We start from the raw sequence: 26,150 nt of genomic DNA on the forward strand, positions 1-26,150 counted from the left end.
CATGCGCCTCAGCACCCAAAATTCGCAGCATTGGTGTCTCAACGCCTAAAATTTGCTCCAACTATTGAAAATCGATTCAATAAAATGTTCGGAAACCTTATGACGTAGGCTAGCTATCTATATAAAAATTTCTAAACTTTTCAATTTGGAAAATTTCACGAAAAATGCATTCGACCTACTATTCTATAGAAACTATTTATTTGTTACTTCTTTTCGATTTCTATTTTCATATTGGAATATTATGAGCATTTTATCTTGTTTTATTTCAGGAAATGGCTCATTTCCAACCTCGTACCTGTGCGCAAGTCGTTATCCATATGAAACATCTTGCCATTGATAACCATGACTTTGATCAAACGCTTAAATGCCAAGATTGGTAATTATCGATGTGAGAAACAAGAGTTAGAAGAGCTTAAGGACCACCTTCAGGCTAACGTATAGAGGTTTGCTATTATCTCAACTAGGAGAAAACAGCACGAGGTAACCAAGAAAAAACTGGAGGTGGGGTCAAAAAATAAGATGACGTAATTCCACTGCATGCAAATCCAGGGAAAACAGAAAATGACTAATTAAATAATTTTAGTGACATGAATTGATTATGATATGCATGATTACATGTTTAAAAATAGGGTTTATTGTTAGAATGCATAGAAACTATTTAAAGGTTATTTGAGATGCGATCGAGGAACGTAGACCGATGGCTGAAAAAATGAAATATTTTTATTAAATAATAATTTTTAATCATTTAAAATAAGGTTTATGCTATATGATATTTTTGAAAATGAGGTGATTTATACACCGAGACGTATTTTTAAATGGTATTTGATTTTCGACGAAAATATGAACTTTTTGAGAACTCGACTAATATTTTCACGAACTTTCCTAAACAAAATATTTTAATTATTCATTAATGGAATTAATGAGCCTGTTATATCATTTTAATGGGCCTAAGGTTATACCACTTGTTTATATCAAAATAAAAGCCTCAAACCCTACCCCATAACCCTCATAACACACGCCCCTCCCCCCACGAACACACTATGACTCCTAGCAGCACCACACGCACAAACACACGAAGGTTTTGAGAGGATTTTCACATGGAGCTGAGGAGATTTCAGCCTAGGGTTTCTAAGTCGTCGTTCTTTGCATTGCCAACTCGTTTCGTGCATATATACGTTTTAACTTTCTTTCAATCATCTTTCATACCATATTATGTATATTTGTTTAGATTTGGATGAAAAATATGCTGCATAAATTTTATTTTTGTTTTATTGAATATATATGCATATAACTCATGCTTTGTTGATGTAAAACTCTTCCTAATGATGCAGAAAGGGGCTGCCATGGTACGGTAACTCAGAGGGACGATTGTACAGCATGTTAGGTGTCACGGCTAAGGGCTGGACAAAGGCTAGGGAAGGATGGAACGAGAACTTCCATGACTTGTGCACTAGGGTTCAGGTAAGGGGTTATGCACCAAGGGCTTGGCCAGGGTTGGGGCTCGGTGAGGGGTCATGGCTAAGTGTCTGGGAGGGCCATGGCAGGGCTAGGACCCGTGGCTGGTCGCTATGGAAGAGCCTATGATCGCATGGACTCTTCCCATGCGGATAGGGTGTGGCCGCAAGTGGCTACTGAATAGAGGGTCTAGGCTTGGTCAGGGTAGTCTAGGCTAGTTCTCAGGGTGGTCCAGGGTTGGTCTATAGGGTTCGAGCTCGTGTGGTGGCTCGGGCGAGGAGTCTTAGTCAAGGGAAAAGAGTCCTAGGGTTTTAGGGAAGACACGTGACTCTTGTAACGGGCAGGAGGGTGCAGCGTGGGTCAGGGTGAGACCAGTAGGGTTCCTATGAGGGCTAGTCAAGGTTGGCTCGGGTGTGGCTGAGTAAATCGTGAGGTGGCTCGAGGGACACAAGTTAGGGTTTGAATTAAGATAATAATGGCTAAGGGATTCGAACCATGGTCCACGGTCGAACCATGGTTCACGAGGATAATTTAGGTATAAAAAGTCTATGTTTAAAATTAGGGGTTTAAAATATTAATTCGGGAATTAAACGCTCTACGAATTAATAACTTTGAAATTAAATCAAAAGCCTCGAATTTAAGCTAAATAAAAATATGATAAATTTAATTTAAGCTTAAATAATTATTTGGGAAGATCTAGAGTTAATGAAAGTAAGAGAAAGGCAAAATCGAGAAATTCTAAGTATAGGATAAAACGGTCATTTTTTACAAAAAAATTAGTAGGCGTCCTGGCAGTACCCTGAATGATGTAAATAATGATAATATGCTTATTTTAAATGTTTATGAAATTTTATGAATGAATGCTTATTTTACATATTTACGAAATGAAGAAACGTTATTGCCCAAAATACATGATGCATGCTTGGTTTAAAAGAAAAATGATTTCTATATGCATGAATTTTTATAAGTAATGAAAATATAAAAAATTAAAGGAGGTGAAGTGATTGTGACTAATACGATAATACGATGATTATGATGATATGTGCTCAGTTGACGGGTGAGAGTTTCGCTGATGTCCCCACCGCCCAATACCTTGGTTACACGTAGATGGATCCATCTATCTTCAGCTGAAACGAAAGTCACAATTAATCATCCGAATTCAATAAAAGGAAAAAAATGTATACGTATATGATGAAAAAGGAAATGTATATGATGAAAAGAAAAATGTTATGTTTATATATGTTCATGAAAAGCTATTTTAAATAAAAGTATTTTCACTGTTGCATGTGATTGTATATGTATTACTTGTTATCATGGTTAAGGTTTGCTAAATCAATAGACTCACTAAGTGTGATTGATTAAGGTGAGCATGATGTTGATGTTACTAGAGGCCTTGATACTTTATCTTGCTGGACTGAAGGTGCACATAACCTGAGCACCAGCTAATTTTCTGCATTTAAATCAAGTTTATGATTTAAGTTTTTGTTAAAGATTTTATTACTTTTATGATGATTTTGAGATGTTTTTGAGAGTGTGCTAGAGTTATTTTTAATTTGAAATATTGCTAAGTTTAGGTTTGGTAAACAATTGAAGATTTTATGTTTTGAATTTCTTCCTTTGAATTTTTAAATATAGTTGTTTTTTTTTATTTTTTAAAGTAGTGCAAATTTCATTTTAAAAGTACATGTTTATATAAATGTATATTTCGGCCGAAGTAAAAGAATAAAAAAAAAGTCTAGAACTTTTTAAAGAAAAACGAGTAGTGGATGTTTCAGTTTGCCTCAGTCCTTGAACTGGACGGATTATGCCAAAAAATGTGATAGGATCGGTTAGGGAGTGAAAGAGTATTTAGAAGGGGGGTTGAATAAACATTTTACAATTTTCACAACCTCTTCGACTGATGAGTCTATTTAGTGATAAATTGATACACGAGAATCTTGTAAGTCAATATAAATCAGTTAACAAAGAATGTGCGGAAATAAACCGATTGATAGATAGAATAAAAAATGAAATAAGAACACAAATTTTTTACGGATGTTCGGAGATTTCAATCACTCCTACGTCACCCCTTCTATCTCGAAGATATAGGATATTCACTAAAAGACTTTGATCAATACAAACAATTGTACAGACCCACTTCAGTTTTGGACTCAACAATGTCAAACTGAAACTCTTAGTTACAAACTTGTTTATAGTACCAAATAGAACTGAAATAATTTAGCACAACTGGTCTCTTCAAGATCAAGTATTACAGTTTGTACTTTAAAGCTCGAAGTTCAGCCTGAAAGCTATGAATGTATACAATAAGCGCGAGCTTTGATGTTTGCAACGATTTTTTCAGCAGAGTAACACAATAGTAAATTCAACAGTTGATTGTGTTGTTCCCGAGAGTTGTTCAAATTTGTTTTTCAGCTGCTCTTCTCTGCTATTTATGGGCTTACCACCAATGGTAATATTAAATACAATTTGAAACTTTCTATCCATTTCCTGCCACATTAACATTCTTCTAACAGTCGTACACTGCACCTTTTCTAAAATGCGGCGATCCCACTACTTGTTGCAGTCAGATTTTGTCGGTTGAATGTCTTTTTCCTTACCTGATGACGTGTACAGTTGAGGGATCAGTTGATCGAATGTAGTTGATAAGCTTACAACTGTTTGTTCCAACTGATCAGTCAGTTGTCTATGTAGTTCAGTTGCTGGTTCAGTTGCCTTCGAGAATCTGCGTATTATCCTTTAGTTACTGGCAACTGATAGTTGGAATATTTTGGATCAGTTTCTATCAAAGTTTAGTTTGTCAAACATCCAAAATTTAGTTTTCAACAATTCACCTTTTTTGGTGTTTGACAAAACTTAGAAAGTAAGAACTGAAACTGATCAACTGAACTCATTGTAGATCAAATAACTCTTTCAATGTACATTCCGTACAAAGAATAAAAGAATAAAGAATATTCTGATTGAATAAAATAATCTTCAAAAATCTGCCAAATAGTCTTCTATTTATTCTTGATCAACTTTGAAGATTGCTCTGGATGATCTTTTCCTTATTCTTCCTCTTTTTTGTCAAACACATCAATCTTTTTGGATAATATCCGCACATCGGAGGAGAGGCTTGATACTGCATTCATCAAGATCCATTCGTTTAGATACAGTGTTTTTCCAAGAAATCAAGGCGTCCTGTAACCAAGGCCTGAGTTTGGAAGTGGGCTTCAGCTGACGTTATGTCTTTGCGAAGTTCTTCCATTTGGAAAAATAAAGAAGTTATGTCCTTTTGGATTTGCTGAAGTCTTCCCATAGTATTCTTCTTTATAGAGTCAAACTTCATCGTGTGCAGATACTGGGTTGACTTGATGTCAAAAATGGAGGTCATGACACCAACAAGTTTGGTCTGAATACCTTGAATTTCTTCAAACATGGATTCAGTTTCTATTGATATAAAAGGAAGTTACATATCAATCAAGTACTGATAAGTTGTATTGATACTAAGAGTTTCAGTTTTGGCAGTGTTAAGTCCAAACTGAAGTGGGTTCGTACAATTCATTGTATAAATCAAATTCGTTTAGTGAATATCCTATCTCCGAGATAGAAGGGGTGATGTAGGAGCATTTGATATCTCCAAACATCCAGAAATCTTGTGTTCTTTCCTTATCAGTTTTATTATATCTATCTTTCAGTTTTTCCGCACTTTTATCAAGTTAACGGATTGACATTGACAACAAGATTCGCAAATTTAGTTTATCACTAAACTGATTCATAAATCAAAGAAGTCGTGAAATTATTCAACCCCACTTCTAAACACTTTTTCACTCCCAACCGATCCTAACAAGCGGTATCAAAGAGAATTGAACCTTGTTTTAAAATATTTCCATTCTTACATATGTATACCATGTCTTCATTCAATAAAATCTCAATGTTCACCAGAGAAGATTTTGATGATTAAAAGATAAGGATGCAGGCTCATTTAGCTGCACAAGAAGATGACATGTGGTACGTCATAACCGACAGACCAATGAAGATATTAAAGGCAAATATAACAGTTGCCATAATTGAAGGAGCTCCCCACCGCATAGAGAAACCAAAATATGAGTGGACAACTGAAGACAGAAGGAAAGCCAACCTGGATAATGTGGCTAAATATATCCTGTACAAAACCTTGGATAAAAGTAATTTCACCAAAATTAAGATATGTAGAACATCAAAAGAAATCTGGGAGAAACTGATCCAACTATGCGAGGAAATGAGCAGACAAAAGAAAATAAACTTTCAGTTGCAGTTCAGAAATTGGATAATATCAAAATGAAGACTGGAGAGTCCATGAATGGATACGATGAAAGAGTAAGCAGCATTGTAAATGAACTGAATGCACTAGGAAAAGTGTATTCAAACAAGGAAGGTTATTCGTGGTCTTCCCAAGGAATGAAATGTCAAAACAATGGCAATGAAAGAGTCAAAAGAGTTGAACAAAGTGGAACTCCACGACTTGTTTGCTGATCTCAAAGCTTACGAGTTTGAACTGAAGAAAAGAGAAGGAGAACTGTTGTAGCGCCTTACTCGAGCCACTACTAAACAGACTAATAAACATACAACATTAAAGCTTAATAACAACAATTAAATAGCGGAAACTAATTACTTTATCATCTTACAACCCAAACAAAAACATAACAATAACATCAGTCTTATACATTAATACAACCATAACGAAAACATAATTCTGAACGAGAAAATGATAAACCACAGAAAACCTCCACTGGATCACCACCGAAAACCCAACTGCTCTAGCCATTGCCCTAGTCATCCGAATTGTCCAACCTAAGACATGCCCCGTGGAATGGGGTGCCCAAGATAAAAACAAGGACGTGAGCGACAATCGCCCAACACGAGAATGTACGAGTATACAAATTGATATGATGCATGTGAAATACAATATGCTCGGATATCAAGGATCAAGTCAAGAATCTCATGCTCAATCTAGAGGCGCCTGAGTGTGTAGTCTCTGATCTGCCCTAGGCATGTTTTGGCTCCCACACTCATCATCAAGACGTGGACCTACAATGTCCAGGTCATCAGAGCCCACAAGTCCCGTCGGATACTGTAGCTCTTGATGCCCCATCGTCCCCAATACAAAATAGGGCTGATCGGCCCCAACAAATGAGATATATCTCAAAAGATATCAGGCTCAACATGATATGTCATGCATAATATGTCAAAGCAGTAAAACATGTATCATGCAACAGATAAATATGCAGCATATAAGTGTGTATACTACGCTTGGATATCTCAGTCAGTACATCACGTAACTCACTAAAACAATCTGACAGAAAGCTCTGAAACTAGAAAATACCAACATAAAGAAATCACTATCAAACCAGATCAAACATGCTACAAGGTTCTTCCTAATTATCCTTAAATCACTATATAAGGATTTAGTATTATACCTGTGTCCGTCATCAGCCCGCTGATGATGTCTCGATCTCAATTCACCGACCTTCCTTGAGTCGACACTAGCTCCGAAACTTCCCGACACCAAAGGGCCCTAGAAACTGGCTAGAAAACCTAAGATATAACTAAAACTCTCTCTGAAGAATGCGATGTAGGAAACAAAAGAATCAACTTCCATTTATAGGCTGCATCTGGACAATTTCAGAAAATCCAAATCAATCTTATCTGCCACGTGTCAGAATCTCATTTGTCTAGTTGGATTTCTCGAGATAATGAAATCTGAAGTAGATCAGGTTATCTCTTTTTAAATTCGGTGGATCCCAACAGCTTGATCCCAAATTATCAATTCCTTAATAATACTTAATTAACAACTCATTAATTATCTCTTAATTAATACTTCATTCAAAACAAGATTCGGGTCATTACAACCGTCAACTCCAACTGTTATAGCTGCTCTAAGTGCCATCAAATTGGACCAAACTGATTCAGTTGAAAAGACTGTTGAACAAGTGAGTAATGACACAATGTCATTATTTGTTAAAAAATTTGGAAGATTCATGAGGAGAAATCAAGGTTCTTTCCAAAGATAATATCAGAGGAATAACACCAAGGAAGAACCAAATGCTTGCTACGACTGTGGCAAAACTGGACAGTTTATTGCTGACTGTCCTAAGCCAAAGAAGGATAGTCGATGCTAAGCTGAAAAGGGAAATGAATCATTTGAACACAGGAGAAAAGCTAAGGATGATAAGAAATCATTCAGAAAGAAACATGAAGTTCTTCTAGCCGAGAAAAACAAATCCAAATGGGCAGAAACTGATAGCAATGAATCAGAATCTGAGAGCTCGAGCAGCTCCAGAAATGACGAGGAAGCGAAATGTCTTATGGCTAATGACACAAAACTGGAATCAACCAGTGAACGAAACTGACTTCACACTTGAAGAACTTATTTCTACATTACATGACACGGTCAATGAGTATGTTGGAACATTTCATGTTTGTAATTTTGATTTTGAAGTTAACAAAACTTGTTATTTTGTGTTGCTAATAATCTACCTTAATGTGCAGAAGCTAGGATCAGTCACGAGCTGTTTACATCAAAAACTGAAAACTCAACTGATCGCACAAACTGAATCAGTCTAACTGTTACGTCAATTGACCAGTCCAGCTGATTGTCCAGTTGATAGGTGGTTCAGCACGAAAACCTCAAAAGCCTGGTCAGCCGAATGAGTGTTCAACTGATGAAGAAACCCATTTGATCTGTACAACTGAACTAGAGTGAAATTAGTTCAACTGACGAGTCAACTGACTTCACCAGCCCAACTGAAGATCAGTTCAGCTGACTATTTCGAAGCATCAGTCATAATTTTTCAGTTGTAGATCAAGACAAGCTCTTTCTAGTCGATTCCAGCTATACAAAAAGGTACAAAGTAATTTTCCAGTCAAAAGACAATAATGGACGTTGCATCAGAACATTAAAGACAAACGTTTCAGAAGGGCAGTCGAAAAGTCGATACACAAAATCCAAGAAACGAATTCAAAATGAAACAGATACAACAATGAGTTTCAATGTACGATCTAACTTCGAGCCTATAAATAGAAGATGAAGATCAATGAAGACATAGAGAGCTACAATGCAAATACTAGAGAGAGTGTGGTAAAAGAAATGGCGGGCTTATTTGCTCATCAGATTTCAAGAAGCAATCAGCCCAGAGGGATACCAAAGACATATCAGTTTAGTTTAGAAGCTTATCTCCCTCAGTGTGTGAGAACATTCTTATTCAGTTCTCACACACAAACACTCTCACCACCACTCAAATACCGTCTTGCACAAAGACGTTAAAAAAGTGTTGGCTGGAAGGTGCTTCCTTCAGTCCTAGCTAGGAGTTCAGTTTAGGCAGTAGTGTAAATCTTATCTGAGTGGGTTTGTACAAGTAGTTGTATAAATCAAATTCTTCTAGTGGATCCTACCCGTAGAGGTAGAAGGGGTGACGTAGGAGAAGTTGAAGTCTCCGAACATCCATAAACACATATTGTGTATTTAACTGATTAACTGATGTTATCACACTATTTTGATCAGTTAGAGTATCCGTCAGTTCAGTTGTCACTATAACAGAACTGATGAATGCAAAAACCAAGCTACCATTTTTCAGTTATTCAGTTTACATGAGTAAAGTATTTTCTAATATAACAGTCTTCTTCACGAAGGATTACTTCGAGTTTCTTCCATTTGGTTTTAAACTAAACTCGATTTAATTCATTGATGTTAACATTCTTAGAACACGAGCTATTGAAGCTCATTGGAGTATATAGTGTTCGAAATGCGTTCAAAGGCACTGACACATTGGATCCTTGAATTGGTATCAGAGCTAGTTGTTCTAAGAAGAACATTTGAAGAAAACTTTGTTACTTTAAAATAGCGTTAAAAGCTATTTAAAAGTACTTTATACTATTTTCAAAACTATTTGAAAATATTTATATCTCTCTTTAGCAAAGATTTGAGAGGATTGGTTCTGCAACTAACATTGTAAACACTTCTCTAAATTCTCAACTTTGTGGTTTTAATCAGCCTGCAATGGACCGAGAATCATCTGCAAAGAAGCACAGCTAAATTGCTCGCTGAACAAGATTTCAGTTGCAAGCCTACTAGGTCAGCTGTTCTTCAGACGAAAATCATCCATGTTGGGATGATGGTCGATTTAATCACCAGCTGCATTCCACGTGAGCCTAGTCAGAGTCTGCTCGAACAGTTGAGCAAGCACAGAGGTCAAGTTCAAAGTAGTTTAACTCGTTTCTCTAGCAAATTGAACTCATATTCGATGCAGCATTTCAAGCAGTAAAGAGAACCAGCTGATGGTATATCCAGTTCTGTCACATAAACCGACTGATATCTGATGTTGTTTAAAAAAGCTATTGTTGCAGCGACTTTTCCTTTATGTACTCAAATGTAAATACAAGGAAATTTATTTAAATAAACATCATGTCTATTCAGCTGTGTTTCATTGTGACTGAATGGATATTTCCATATTTCTTGTCTACGATGCTTGAATGATTATAACCTCTGAATGAATGATTATATAAGTATTTTTCAAATACGGGCTTTTACTCAGTCTCTGAGGGGGAGTTTTTCTTTTAGCCTCAAACTGAAAATTTTTTTTTCAATCAGTTTTTAAAATTCAGTTGTTGAGAAGAATTCTTCCTTTTTCATCAACTGAAAAGTGTTTTCTTAATTCTGTTTATTTTTCAAAGAGGTTTTCAATTCAGTTTTGGAGGGGGAGTTTTTCTTTTATCATTTATCTCTAAATGGTTTTCAAAACTACTTTAATTCAGTTCTTGAGGGGGAGCTTTTAACGATGTTTGAATGTACTAACCCTTAAACTGAATATATTGTGCTTAAATGCTCAAATTTTTTAATCATAAAAAAGAGGAGATTCTTGGAAGTTTTCGAGTTCGCAATCTTGATTTTGATATTAACAAAACTTGTTATTTTGTGTTAATTATAATATACCTTAGTGTGCAGAAGTTAGGATCAGTCACGAGCTGCTTACATCGCAAACTGAAAACTCAACTGATCGCACAAACTGAATCAGTCTAACTGTTACGTCAATTGAGAAGTCCAGCTGATTGTCCAGTTGATAGGTGGTTCAGCAGGAGAACCTCATAAGCCTGATCAGCCAAAGGAGTGTTTAAATGATGAAGAAACCCAGTTGATCAGTACAACTGAACTAGAGTGAAATCATTTCAACTAACGAGTCAACTGATTTCACCAGCCCAACTGAAGATCAGTTCAGCTGACTAGTTCGAAGCATCAGTCAGAATTTTTCAGTTGAGATCAAGACAAGCTCTTTTTAGTGGATTCTAGCTATACACAAAGGTACAAAGTAATTGTCCAGTCAAAGGACAATAATGGATGTTGCATCCGAATATTAAAGAAAAACTTTTCAGAAGGGCAGTCGAAAGTCGAGACACAAATTCCAAGACAAAAATTCAAAATGCAACGGATACAAGAAATGATCCACGTCTAAAGCACATATTGCATATTGTACGATCTAACTTCGCGCCTATAAATGGAAAATGAAGATCAGTGAAGACAGAGAGAGCTACAATGCAAATACTAGATAGAGTGTGGTAAAAGAAAGGGCATGCTTATTTTCTCATCAGCTTTCAAGAAGCAATCAGCCTAGAGGGATACCAAAGACATATCAGCTTAGTTTAGAATCATAACTCCCTCAGTGTGTGAGAACATACTTATTCAGTTCTCACACACAAACACTCTCACAACCACTCAAATACAGTCTTGGACAAAGATGTTAAGCTTGTGTATGTAGCCTTTGACACATAGACGTTAAAGAAGTGATGGTTGGAAGGTGCTGCCTTCAGTCGTAGTTAGGAGTTCAGTTTAGGTAGTAGTGTAAGTCCTAGATGAGTGGGTTTGTACAAGTAGTTGTATAAATCAAAGTCTTCTAGTGGATCCTACCCGTGGAGGTAGAAGGGGTGACGTAGGAGCAGTTGAAGTCTCAGAACATCCATAAACACATCTTGTGTATTTAACTGAATAACTGCTGTTATCAAAATATTTGGATCAGTTAGAGTATCCGTCAGTTCAGTTGTCACCATAACTGAATTGATGAATGTAAAAACTAATCTACCATTTTTCAGTTATTCAGTTTACATGAGTTAAAATGTTTCTGATATAACAGTCTTCTTCACGAAAGATTACTTCTAGTTTCTTCCGATTGATTTTAAACCAAACTCAATTTAATTTATCAGTGTTAACATTCTTAGAACACGATCAATTGCAGCTCATTGGAAAATATAGTTTTCAAAATGCCTTCAAAGGCACTAGCACACCCGATCCTTCAGAGTATCACAAGCTTGCTCTCTAATTTGAGAAGGCCAAAGCAAAGAAAACTGATCCCAAAGAAAATAAAAATAAAACTGATGAATCAGTTAAACTGTCAAGTCTTAAACAGGAGATTGCTGAGCTGAATTCTCAAAGAAGCAAGAATCAATCTAAAATTCAGCAATTAACACTTGATAATTCAAAGCAAACTAAGCTTATTCGGGTATGGAATAAATCATCAGTTGCACTAGCTGAAAGACAGGATATGCAAAAATCAGTTACAGATAAAACTGGTTTAGGCTTTAGCAGCCAAGATGAACCTTCTACCAGTGATACAAAGCCAGAACTGAAAATGTGCAAAGGGAAATATATTCACTTTGTCAAATCAGTTATGGTACAAGAACAACCTGAGTCGAGTAAACCTGTTGAGCAGCCTATTGAAAATAAGAACAAGGCTAAAATGTATGGAATTGGTTATAGCCCTAAGATTTCAATTGATTCGCGAAGCTGGTCACCTAGAAGGTTCAGCTATAAATACATGAACTCTCCAAATGGCTATTCCAATTACTATAACTATAAACCAGTTCAAAAAAGATATAGGATGAACAACCAGTTGAACAAGGCTAAAGCACATATTGTTTCATCTGGACACAACACACAAGCAAGGAAAAACTATTTGGAACACAACAACTGGAAAGTCAGTTAGACTGATCCAAGTCTGGGTTCCTAAAAGATTAATCAGTTTAGAACCCAAATAGATGTGGATACCAAAATTATTCATTATGTGTGATTGCAGGTGACAGGTACATCAGGCAAGGAATAAATTGTGTATCTACATAGTGGTTGCTCGCAACATATGATAGGGGATGCTGAACTGCAATTCCAACTGATCAAATGCACTGGATCAAACATCAGTTTTGGGGACAACTATAAAGGTAGAACTGTGGGTAAGATTAAGCTTATCCATGGTAACATTATTATTAAAGATGTCTTACTTGTTGATAATTTGAAGTATAACTTGATTAGCATCAGTCAATTATGCGACAACAATTTTTCAGTTCAGTTCAACAGACACACATGCACAATTAAAAACTCAACTGATGAAATAATCATAACTGGACATAGATGTGGTAAGACATATAAACTGGGTTGGACAAATGCACCAGTATGTTTCTCAGCTGCTAGAACACCTTAGCAAAATGGTGTAGCTGAGAGAAGAAATCATATGCTTAAAGAAGCAGTTAGAACAATACTTGCTGACTCTGGTATATCTCAAAGATTTTGCGCAGAAGCAGTAAACACTGCATGTTACACTCAGAATTGATCAATGATTTATAAAAGTCATTTAAAAAAACCATATGAGATCTGGCATGGATATAAAAGTGTGCTATCCTATTTCAGAATATTCGACTGCAGATTTTATATTCACGATAATGGCAAAAATCATTTGAAAACATTTGAGGCAAAATCTGCAGAGGAAATATGTCTGGGTTACTCATCAGTTAGTAAAGTTTACAGAGTTTTTATTAAATGCACTTGAAATGTAGAAGAATCGATTCATATCATATTTGATGAATCAGGACTAAATGACAAGCCAACTGATCCAGTTGAGCTAACTGATCGCTTTATAGATATAAATTTGGAGGATGATAGTGAAGAAGAAGTTCATATCAACAGAAATCTCCTTCAAACTCCAGAACCAGAAGTAGTAGATCAATCAGTTGAACAAGAAACTGTTCCTGATAATCAGTTGGTGGAACAAAATAATGATATTCAAATACCAACTGAAGCAGCAACAACTGAAACTGATGAAAAAATTCAGTTATCAACTGAATCCGTTGATGAAATCCACCCAATCAATGCTAAATAAAGATGGAAGAAATCACATCCACCTGAATTGGTGATAGGTAATCCATCTGATCCGATAAGAACTCGGAATCAAATGATTAATTTATTTATTCATTCAGCATTTATTTCCCAACTGGAACCGAAGAAAACTGATGAAGCTCTTGTTGATCCTAACTGGATAAATGCTATGCAAGAAGAGTTAAATAAGTTTACCCATTCCAAGACCAGTTTCTAAAAACATTATAGGTACAAAGCGGTTTTACAGAAACAATCTGAACGAAGATGGTTCAGTTTTGCGCAATAAATTAAGGCTTGTAGCACAAGGATATAGGCAAAAAGAAGGAATTGATTAAGACGAGATATATGCACCAGTTGCAAGACTAGAAGCAATTAGGATGTTCCTTGCTTATGTCTCATTCACAAACTTCAAGGTCTATCAAATGGATGTAAAGAGTACGTTCATGAACGGTCAGTTGCAAGAAGAAGTTTATGTTGAACAACCACCAGGTTTCATAAATCACTCCTCCCATGATCATGTTTATCGTTTGAACAAAGCTTTGTATGGTCTTAAACAAGCTCCAAGAGCTTGGTATGAGACTCTTTCAAAATTCTTAACTGATCACGATTTTGCTGTGGGAACAGTCGACAAAACTTTGTTCAAATTCTTAAAGAATGACCATATTTTACTTGTACAAATATATGTTGATGATATTATTTTTAGGTCAACTAACCCCAAATTATGTGAGAAGTTTGCCAAGATAATGCGGGATAAGTTCGAGAGGAGCGTGATGGGTGAACTGACATTCTTTCTTGGTCTACAAGTGAAGCAACTTAAAACTGGTATCTTTATTAGTCAGACCAAATACACGAAGGAACTACTGAAGAAATTTGGCATGGAGACATGTTCAGCCGCAAATACTCCCATGAGCTCATCTATTAAATTGGATAAAGATGAAGGGGGAATATCAGTTGACACGGCACTCTACAGAGGTTTAATAGGCTATTTACTTTACCTAACTGTCAAGCGTCCTGATATTGTATTTGTTGTTTGCATGTGTGCTAGATTTCAGCCAGATCCTAAGCAATATTGTGCTACCAAACACATATTGAAATATCTTAAAGGCACACAAAATGTGGGCTTATGGTAGGCTAAGGACTCATCTTTCAACTTAGTTGGCTATTCAGATGCAGACTATACAGGGTGTAAGCTTGATCGTAAATGTGAGAACCCGAAATTTCGACCAAAGCAAATCAAGTAAGTAATATAAAAATTATTTAAAATGAGTTCAGTAATTTTTGTTTTAACTAAACAACTGGAATAATAACTTAAATCTCATCAAATTTAACTCGAGAAAGTAGATTCTAAGCTCGGGGATTAGCTCAACAGGAGGTCAAGCTACAAGTAACCGTATCCATTTAAGTGTTGCCAAGGGAGGAGTAAAACCCCAGCTCAAGGACACAATCTTTCAGCTCAAGGAAGCTCAACCATGTTTGTCCTAAAATGAGAGCTAAAGGATTGGACAAGCTAATGGTGCAAGAAATGATCTTTGAGGAAATCCATGGAAGAGCTAAAGGATGAGCTAGGAGATCAAGACACAATAATGATGCAAGAAATGGCTTTTGATGCTTGGTATGGAGCTTGAGAATTTACTAGTCTTGACCACCTTAATGACCACATTTACACTCATGATTGGGCTCCAAGAAATCGGCCATTGGTGGCTAGATGAAGGGCCATTCCTTGACCTATAAATAGAAGACACCATGCCATGCAAAACCTTACAAATCCAAGCAAAGAATTCGGCCATCATCTTTTCCCCTCACTCACCAAATTTCGGCCTTCACTCATCCTTCACAAGGCACGACCGAAATCAAGAAAAGGGGAGGAAGTCTTGTTCGTGCAGTCCGGAGTTGCGATACTGCGTCAAAGTGCTGCCCGATCAACGACAATAGTTGTTAAAATCACGACGAAGTGCTGCCGAAATTTTGAGAAGAAAGCTTCATTCAAAAATCTACAAGTGTAAGTGGGCTTTTGTTAATTAGTTTCTTTCTATTTTGAAACTTGTATAACGTATGGTGCCATGCATATATATATTCGAAAATTTCATGATATGTATGTCTATTTTTTTGAAAATTTGGATTATTATAATTTGAAATTTCGATCGATTATATGTTTCTTTTCGTACTTCGATGTTCTTGGTTCCGCTCTGTCAGTATGAAATTCTGAAATCTGAAACTCTGATAAATTCTGTCTGGAAAAGTCTGAATTCTGTTTGCACTGTTACGACTCAAATTGAAATGGGACGAGAATTGTAGCTCTGTCTGGCCCCCATTGGTGGGTATAAAACCATGTTCTGTTCTGGCCCCCATTGGTAGGTATAAAACCATGTTCTGGCCTCACCCCTTAGAGGACTAACATATTGGGGACAATTTGACCATGAATATGAGATGAGTAACAGTGTTGTGTTTTGTCTGTTCTGAATAATCTGAATTTCTTCTGTTCTGTTCTGAATCATTTGATAAGTTCTGTCCTTTGAATCGTTTCTGTCTAATTAAGTTAAAAATATTGATTTTGAAAGTTTGTTAAAGAAATGTTTTAAGGACTAAGTTCTATATGTATCTTTGGAGTCGATCGACCCCCACTTGCTGAGTGTTTCCCAAAACACTCACCCCTTACAATTTCAGATAAAAATGAGGAACAATTGGATGAGGAAGAGCAAAACGCTTTCTGGGGTTGGTGAACCGGAGATCAAGATCAGAATTCAACATGTTACTTTTCTTTCGTTTCCGCTATTGAAACTCTGATGTATTTTATTCCTTTGTCATTGTAAGACAATATCTCATTTATGAAAAAGACTGGTTTGATTTGATACGAGGCTTAATTGTTTTCAATTTAATTGTTAAACAATGCCGGATGTCACTGACGCTTCGGACTTGGGGCGTGACATTTAAGTGGTATCAGAGCTACCAGGTTCATAATCCCGCTGGGATTTTGACAGACAAAATTTGACGAAGTCAAATTTTGGCAAAAGCCTAGTGCATCCCAATTTGAAACCAACCTTCATCTGTTCCCTAAAATTTTCGAACAGCTTCCAACAAATCTAACCCTTCAATTGTTCCGAAAATATTCAGCGTCAAAAATTTCCACGACAACTTTATTATTTGTGCCTTTCTATCTTTGATGAGAATCTGATATTTTACCTCCATTTACTCTAGGAAATGGATGCTCCCCGTATTCGTGCCCAGGCTGCCCTACGCATGCGTAAGCTCACCATAGACAATCAGAAGAGGGAAATCGCAACATTGAAGGCGCAACTCGCCAAGGAGAAATTGGAAAAGCAAGAGCTTACTGAGATCAGGATTATGCTGGAGTCGGACGTGCAGCGACTCACACATCACTTGGATGTGGCGGAGAGCCAAATGATGCAGACACCGACTAATGCAACTCGTTTTGCGCGCTTGGTGGCACTCAACATGGATCTACTCGAGAGGATAGAGATAGAGAAGGATCACGCTACTCAGGCTCGTCAGCGTCAGGACCAGTTTATTGCAAAGCAAGAGCGCTACATCTCAAGGATCCACGCCACTATGGACGGACTGCAGGATCAGAACAACTATTTACATCTTGTGGCAGAAAACATGGCAGAGGAGGAAGTGGTACCCATGGAAGTATTTGTGGACGACAGCGACAGCGACAGCGGAGAGTTGTTCGACTAGATTAGCATTATATCAAAGTATCTGAATTGTAATAAATTGTAACTGAGAAAAATATTATGTGTACCAACTTATTTTGAAACTTTCTATCAACTTATATTATTGCATGTTTACAAAAAATTTGATAAGTATCTTATCTATAAAATGTTTTTTGTATCTTTATAGGAACAACATGGACCTCCAAAACGTTATAAATGAACTTCAGAGTCAACTTCGAGAAAAGGAGTCAGAAATTAAATCACTAAAAGAAAAAAATGATAAGCTCGAGAGAGATAACTACCAATTGGATGGAAACAATATATGTATAGGGGAAGACCTTCGGGAAGCCAGAGTTGAGGAGAAGAAATTACGCGATGATGTCAGACGATACGCTGCTTATCATCTAGAGTCGGAACGACAGCATGAGATCACCAAACAAGAACTGAAGAAGGCGCAAGATAGGATTCTTACGCTCCAAATCCGAAGTGATAGCCTTCTCAGTATTCAACATCGTCTTGAGGAAAAGATTGGAGAACAAGAAATCGATGAGAAGGTAAGCCAATCAACAATACAAGAACTGCAAGCCCAAGTGAACAACCTTGATCACCACAACACGCAACTGCAGAACTACATCGAGCATCTACAAAATGAGATGGTCAACATGGAAGCACTCATGGAGCAAATGGAAGAAAATCCAATAGAAGAAGAAGAAGAAATTAACGAAGCTATAGGAGACGGCGAAGTGTTAGATGAATAGGGAGAAAAGAACTCTAGAATAAATCTTGATTGTATCTAGGATTATTTGATTTAGTCGTTGGTTGTATGCAAAATCTTTTTCAATATTAATGAAATTATTTCTTTGATTAAATGTTATGGCAGACAAATTAATAAAAAAATACGTGTTTATAGGAAATGGCAGGCAGACCACCCCGAAACAACCGTAACGCTCGGGACGCCAACCAAAACGATAATCCACCACCACCGCCACCACCCAGAGTAAACCTCAGCCAAGAGGATATGATGGCAATAGCAACTATCGTCGCTGCAACATTACAGGGATTTGTGAATCCACTGGCCAACGCTATCCAACCACCCCAGGAACCTCAACCTCGTGGGATCAAGTATCACTACGAATCTCTGAGGAGGAATCGAGTTCCAACTTTTGATGGGAACCCAGACCCCGAAGTCAGTCACAACTGGCTCAAAAACGTGGAAACACAACTACATTTGCTAGAAATACCGGAAGAATTAAAAGTAGAAGTCGTAACCCCGTTTTTGGAAGATCGAGCTAGGAAATGGTGGGAAACTGTGTCGCTACCTTTAGCAGAAGTAGAAGATATCACATGGCCAATTTTCAAGAGGGAATTCCTGAAACAATACTATCCGGCCGAGTTTCGTCTACAAAAGTTGAATGAGTTTGAGAATTTCAGACAGTCACCAGATATGATGGTAATGGAGTACACGTCAAAATTCAATGATTTGGGAACTTACGTCCCGACAATCATGTCAGATGAGACGTTAAAAATGCACCGTTTCAAGAAGGGACTCAACAGTCGAATTCAGTCGGCACTGGCAGTGTACAAACCAAGCAGCTTTGCGGACTTGATGGGCGCTGCAATGAGCGCAGAAACCGATATCAAGCGACGTGAAGAAGAAAACAAGAACAAGAGACCGATGAACAATCAATCCACACAGAATAATCTCAAGTTCAAGAAACCAAATTATTCAGGAGGGTCCTTCAAGGGAAGTTCTGACAGGACTGGTAACACCGAAGGAAAATGGTGTGATACATGTCGTCAAAAACATATTGGAGAATGTTATCGGAAGACAGGCGCTTGTTTCAAGTGCGGGAAGGTGGGCCATAGAATTAAAGACTGTCCAGACAACAAGGTCAAAGGGTCGGGGCCCAACAAACAACATGAGAACAAGACCAATGCTCGGGTTTATGCCATAACCCAAGAGGAAGCCGATAATAGCAACGAAGTTGTGGCAGGTACCATCTTACTCAATAAAATGCCTGCATATGCTTTGTTTGATTGTGGTGCCACCCATTCGTTTGTGTCTAGAAGATATGCTAAGAAGCTTAAACTTGAGCATGATATTCTTAGTGAACCGTTAAGAGTAGCAACACCGGCTAGTAAAATAATCGAAACTCACAAAGTATATCGAAACTGTAAAATTTGTATCGGCAAACAAATTTTTGAAGTAGAGTTGATTCAACTCAATATGGTGGAGTTTGACATCATTCTTGGAATGGACTGGTTAGCTAAGAACCATGCCATAGTAGACTGTCAGAAGAAAGAAATTAGACTTCAAACTCCAGCAAAGAGGGAAGTTGTATATCAAGGGAAATCCAAAGAAAGGAAATCTCTGCTATCTGCCTCGCAAGCCTGGAAGGCCATAAAGGGAGGAGAAGAGATTTATCTGGCAGTAATTAATGAAGTCAAAGAGGAAGAAGTCCCAAAATTGGAAGATATTCCAATTGTTCAAGAATTTCCAGACGTTTTTCCCGAGGAATTACCAGGAGAGATACCCGATAGAGAAGTAGAATTTGAAATCAACTTGGCCCCTGATGCTGTACCAATCTCTAAGGCACCATACCGAATGGCTCCAGCTGAATTGAAGGATTTAAAGGAGCAACTCCAAGAATTGCTGGACAAGAAGCAGATTCGTCCTAGTGCATCTCCGTGGGGAGCCCCAGTGCTTTTTGTAAAGAAAAATGACGGAAGCATGAGGCTATGTATCGACTACCGGGAGCTAAACAAGATCACCATAAAGAATAAGTACCCACTTCCGAGAATAGATGATCTTTTCGATCAGCTAAAAGGAGCTAAAGTTTTCTCAAAACTTGATCTCAGATCAGGTTACCATCAGTTAAAAGTCAAAGCAGAAGATATCCCTAAGACTGCTTTTAGGACAAGGTATGGGCACTACGAATTCACGGTAATGCCATTTGGTCTAACCAATGCTCCTGCGGCATTCATGGATCTTATGAACCGAGTATTCAAACCGTATCTCGATAAGTTCGTGGTAGTGTTCATAGATGACATCTTGGTGTACTCACCAAGTGAGGAAGAACATAGTGAGCATCTGCGTCTTACTTTGCAAACATTACGAGAGAAAGAACTCTATGCCAAATTCAAGAAGTGTGAGTTCTGGCTGAAAAGTGTGGCGTTCCTAGGTCATATAATCTCAGAACAAGGGGTGTCAGTAGACCCTAAGAAGGTGGAGGCAATTAAAGATTGGCCTCAACCTAAAACAGTGACAGAGATAAGAAGTTTTCTGGGATTAGCAGGCTATTATAGAAAATTTGTAGAAGGATTTTCGTCAATAGCTATCCCACTCACTAAACTTACTCAGAAAAATTCGAAATTCATTTGGAATGAAGCTTGTGAAAAGAGTTTTGAAACCCTGAAGACAAAACTCTCATCCACACCAGTACTGATTCTTCCCGAGGATGGTAAGAATTTTACCATTTACAGCGTACTTCAAAGGAAGGATTAGGGTGTGTGCTTATGCAAGAGGGTCAGGTAATCGCTTATGCCTCACGGCAATTGAAGCCGTATGAGCAGAATTACCCCACTCATGATTTGGAGCTAGCAGCAGTAGTATTCGCGCTTAAAATCTGGAGGCACTATCTCTATGGAGTAAAATGCGAAGTTTTTACTGATCACCAGAGCCTTAAGTACATTTTCACTCAGAAGGAATTAAACATGAGGCAAAGAAGGTGGATGGAACTTCTCAAAGATTACGATTTGGTAATCAGCTATCATCCGGAAAAGCAAATAAAGTGGCAGATGCATTGAGTCGGAGGAACCCCGGAAAAGTAAGCTTATCATCATTATCAGTACAACCAAGTCTCCAAGAGACCATCAAACTAAAACAAAGTCAAGACACCAATATCTTCAAGATAAAGGAACAAATTCAGGAAGGAAAGATTCCAGAATTTCAAATTGATAAAGATGGTATCCTTTGGATGAAAGGGCGATTATATGTGCCAAACATCAACGGAATTCGAGAAGAGGTGATGGCCGAGGCACATAAATCCAAATTTTCAGTACATCCAGGAAGCACCAAGATGTACAGGGATTTGAAAAATAACTACTGGTGGAATGGAATGAAGAAAGACGTAGCGGTTTTTGTTGCAAAGTGTTTAGTCTGTCAACAAGTCAAGGCGGAACATCAGCGACCTGGAGGGCTTCTGCAGCCATTAGAAATACCCGAGTGGAAGTGGGATAATATCTCCATGGACTTTGTAGTCGGGTTACCAAAATCGAGGCAGGGTCATGACGGAATCTGGGTAATCATTGACAGATTAACCAAGTCTGCCCATTTCTTGCCAGTACGGATGAATTATAACTTGGATAAGTTAGCTACCCTGTATATGGATAATATAGTGAAACTGCATGGAGTACCGGCAAGTATATTGTCTGATAGAGATCCAAGATTCGTTTCAAGATTTTGGAAAAAGTTTTCAAAAGGCCATGGGAACCAAAGTTACGCTCAGCACGGCCTATCATCTTCAGACTGATGGCCAAACTGAGAGGACAATTCAGACCCTTGAAGTCATGTTGAGAGCATGTGCATTGGATTTTTCTGGAAATTGGAGCGAACAGTTACCTCTGATTGAATTTGCCTATAACAACAGTTATCACAGTAGCATTGAGATGGCCCCATATGAGGCCCTATATGGTCGGAAGTGTAGGTCGCCCTTATACTGGGATGAAGTCGGAGAAAAAGCTATCACCGGGCCAGAGCTCATTCAAATAACTGTCGATAAGTAGCCATAATCAAAGAAAGACTCAAGGCAGCTCAGGACAGACAAAAGAGTTGGGCTGATTTGAAAAGAAGGCCTTTGGAACTAGAGATCGGAGAAAAAGCTTACGTCAAAGTCTCTCCCATGAAAGGAGTAGTTCGGTTCAGCAAATCCGGCAAGTTGAACCCAAGATATGTGGGACCGTTCGAAATACTGGATAAGGTGGGAAATTTAGCTTATCGACTGGCTTTACCGCCGGAGATGTCCAGAATACATAATGTTTTCCACATCTCACAACTACGAAAATATGTCCCGGACCCGAATCATATACTTAAAGTTACACCTCTAATGATCGAAGGTAATCTGAACGAGGAACTCAAATATGAAGAAGTCCCTATTCGAATAGTGGACACTAAAGACCAAGTGTTGAGACACCGGACCATCCCATATGTCAAAGTACAGTGGTCAAACCATACCGAAAGAGAGGCAACTTGGGAACTCGAAGAAAAGATGCGGTCGCAATACCCTCACCTATTTGAATGATCAAGTTAATGCAAGTTTCGAGGACGAAACTTTCAATAAGGAGGGAGGGATGTGAGAACCCGAAAATTTCGACCAAAGCAAATCAAGTAAGTAATATAAAAATTATTTAAAATGAGTTCAGTAATTTTTGTTTTAACTAAACAACTGGAATAATAACTTAAATCTCATCAAATTTAACTCGAGAAAGTAGATTCTAAGCTCGGGGATTAGCTCAACAGGAGGTCAAGCTACAAGTAACCGTATCCATTTAAGTGTTGCCAAGGGAGGAGTAAAACCCCAGCTCAAGGACACAATCTTTCAGCTCAAGGAAGCTCAACCATGTTTGTCCTAAAATGAGAGCTAAAGGATTGGACAAGCTAATGGTGCAAGAAATGATCTTTGAGGAAATCCATGGAAGAGCTAAAGGATGAGCTAGGAGATCAAGACACAATAATGATGCAAGAAATGGCTTTTGATGCTTGGTATGGAGCTTGAGAATTTACTAGTCTTGACCACCTTAATGACCACATTTACACTCATGATTGGGCTCCAAGAAATCGGCCATTGGTGGCTAGATGAAGGGCCATTCCTTGACCTATAAATAGAAGACACCATGCCATGCAAAACCTTACAAATCCAAGCAAAGAATTCGGCCATCATCTTTTCCCCTCACTCACCAAATTTCGGCCTTCACACATCCTTCACAAGGCACGACCGAAATCAAGAAAAGGGGAGGAAGTCTTGTTCGTGCAGTCCGGAGTTGCGATACTGCGTCAAAGTGCTGCCCGATCAACGACAATAGTTGTTAAAATCACGACGAAGTGCTGCCGAAATTTTGAGAAGAAAGCTTCATTCAAAAATCTACAAGTGTAAGTGGGCTTTTGTTAATTAGTTTCTTTCTATTTTGAAACTTGTATAACGTATGGTGCCATGCATATATATATTCGAAAATTTCATGATATGCATGTCTATTTTTTTGAAAATTTGGATTATTATAATTTGAAATTTCGATCGATTATATGTTTCTTTTCGTACTTCGATGTTCTTGGTTCCGCTCTGTCAGTATGAAATTCTGAAATCTGAAACTCTGATAAATTCTGTCTGGAAAAGTCTGAATTCTGTTTGCACTGTTACGACTCAAATTGAAATGGGACGAGAATTGTAGCTCTGTCTGGCCCCCATTGGTGGGTATAAAACCATGTTCTGTTCTGGCCCCCATTGGTGGGTATAAAACCATGTTCTGGCCTCACCCCTTAGAGGACTAACATATTGGGGACAATTTGACCATGAATATGAGATGAGTAACAGTGTTGTGTTTTGTCTGTTCTGAATAATCTGAATTTCTTCTGTTCTGTTCTGTTCTGAATCATTTGATAAGTTCTGTCCTTTGAATCGTTTCTGTCTAATTAAGTTAAAAATATTGATTTTGAAAGTTTGTTAAAGAAATGTTTTAAGGACTAAGTTCTATATGTATCTTTGGAATCGATCGACCCCCACTTGCTGAGTGTTTCCCAAAACACTCACCCCTTACAATTTCAGATAAAAATGAGGAACAATTGGATGAGGAAGAGCAAAACGCTTTCTGGGGTTGGTGAACCGGAGATCAAGATCAGAATTCAACATGTTACTTTTCTTTCGTTTCCGCTATTGAAACTCTGATGTATTTTATTCCTTTGTCATTGTAAGACAATATCTCATTTATGAAAAAGACTGGTTTGATTTGATACGAGGTTTAATTGTTTTCAATTTAATTGTTAAATAATGCCGGATGTCACTAACTGAAGAAACAAAAGAAGACGAAGATACATGAGTCAACAGATAGCAATTAAATTACCTAGGATGAGATTCGCGAACTCTGTAACGTCCCGAAAATTTTAAGGTCCACGTAAACCACATGCATGCAAGTTATTAAATTTCGTTTGGATTTTAACTAAATTATTTAATGCACTAAATACTTTTTAATTCATGAATTTGTGTTTCAATTCATGGTTTATTTAAAGTTTCATTCATTAGGATTCTAAATTGCATTTCGCGGTTGAACGAGGAACGGAGATCGGTGAATTATCAAAAAAAATCATTTTTATTACATGATTATTTTTTATTAATTAATATAAGATGTTTTAAATGTATTTTTCAATAAATGGTCTTTGTTGGGTATTTTTACCTGTCAGAGCATATTTTTCAGCGATACACAAATTTTATTGAAACGGGAACTTTTTGAGGGTTCGGCTATTATTTTCAAAAATTTTCTAACACGAAATATTTTCGAGAGTATTTTTGGATTTAATGGGCCTATTTTTAAGCTTATTAAGCTTAAAACTTTTTTAAAATTCTTAAAAGACCATTTAGGACCTTCAATCTTGTTAATTAACTATTTAATAATACCTAATTACCATTTAACCTAAAACTAAGCTCTCATTCGGCCGAAACCTCCAACCCCACTCAAATTTCTCTCGTTTTCAACAATTCCTCAGCGTAAACCTCAAGAAGGCATCGGCCACCCCATTTTCTTGCAAGGAAAAATTCACACGACACTTGTTTTTCGATCTCCTCGCGTCTATAACATCAAGGCACGCTTGTATTTTCATTTTTGCATCATACACGCCAATATTATGTTGAAATTCATGTATATGGTTAAGGATGTAATGATCTATCGTGGGTATTCATTTATGATTAAAGTTTGGTAGGAAAATTGTTGATTTATGCATGATACTCACGTTTTTTCATTTTGTGGTGCAAGGGGGCTGTTAGCTACTGCTGCTTGGAGATGTTTACGTCCAGGTTATGATGTTAAAAGGGCGGGAGTTCGGTGGAAAGTCGAAGTCTAGCGGTGTTGTTGAGAACCGAGGGGTGTGTCTAGTTTGGTTGCACCGAGAGAGGCTTGATCGTGTATGTGAGGGCTTCAGCTGTGCACGGGTCAACCCTAGCCTTGGACCAGACCCTAATGCGGATGATCCATGGCTTAGTGTGGCTCGAACACTACGGGAGTTAAGGGAGAAGTGGATCGTTGTAGCTCGAGTCGGATATGACGTGGTGGGGATTTTATTTGGGCATTTCGCGGCTCGTGAAGGGCTGGTGTAGAGCCCATTAGAGTCATAAGTCAAGCTAGGAGGGACGGATGAGGGGTTGGTGTAGAGCCCAAAATCAGTACATGTAAAATCCATGTATTTATTTAATTGTTAAATTATTTATTTAAGTTAAAATAATTTATAGCGATGCATGATCTATTTAATTTACATTATTGTAAATTATTTATGTTTAGGTGATGCACGTTAAATGTTTTCTCGAGTCTCATGTTTCATGCGATTATTCGATGCGAGATCAAGGAAATGAGACCGGCGATGATTTTGGCAATTTTAAAACATGGTAATTTATTTTAAGTTAGGGTTGGGGCATTTTAAAAGATTTATTTAATTTTTAAGATTTTAAAAGCCTAATTTAGCTTTTTATGATTTTAAACTTTTAAAAATTTAGTACATGTGCATTTTATTTTAATTATGGGATTTTTAGTAAAGTTAGTGTTTGATTAACATTTAATTAGTTTTTAAATTTTAATTAAGCAATTTTTATTCCCTAATTACTACCTAACACACGCAC

General features: G+C 37.5%; 1 protein-coding gene across 1 annotated transcript; it reads left to right on the forward strand.

The window, feature by feature from the left end:
* The first annotated feature begins 18,187 nt into the window (after nucleotides 1–18,187).
* LOC140827482 (uncharacterized) lies at nucleotides 18,188–25,634 on the forward strand. Its single transcript, XM_073190157.1, has 5 exons — nucleotides 18,188–19,268; nucleotides 19,485–19,984; nucleotides 21,042–21,299; nucleotides 21,399–21,692; nucleotides 25,335–25,634. Exons 1-5 carry the CDS (start codon nucleotides 18,188–18,190, stop codon nucleotides 25,632–25,634), a joined length of 2,433 nt encoding a protein of 810 aa, XP_073046258.1.
* The last annotated feature ends 516 nt before the right edge of the window (nucleotides 25,635–26,150 follow it).

Source organism: Primulina eburnea, chromosome 3, assembly GCF_022965805.1.
Source record: "Primulina eburnea isolate SZY01 chromosome 3, ASM2296580v1, whole genome shotgun sequence".
Taxonomy (NCBI): Eukaryota; Viridiplantae; Streptophyta; class Magnoliopsida; order Lamiales; family Gesneriaceae; genus Primulina; species Primulina eburnea.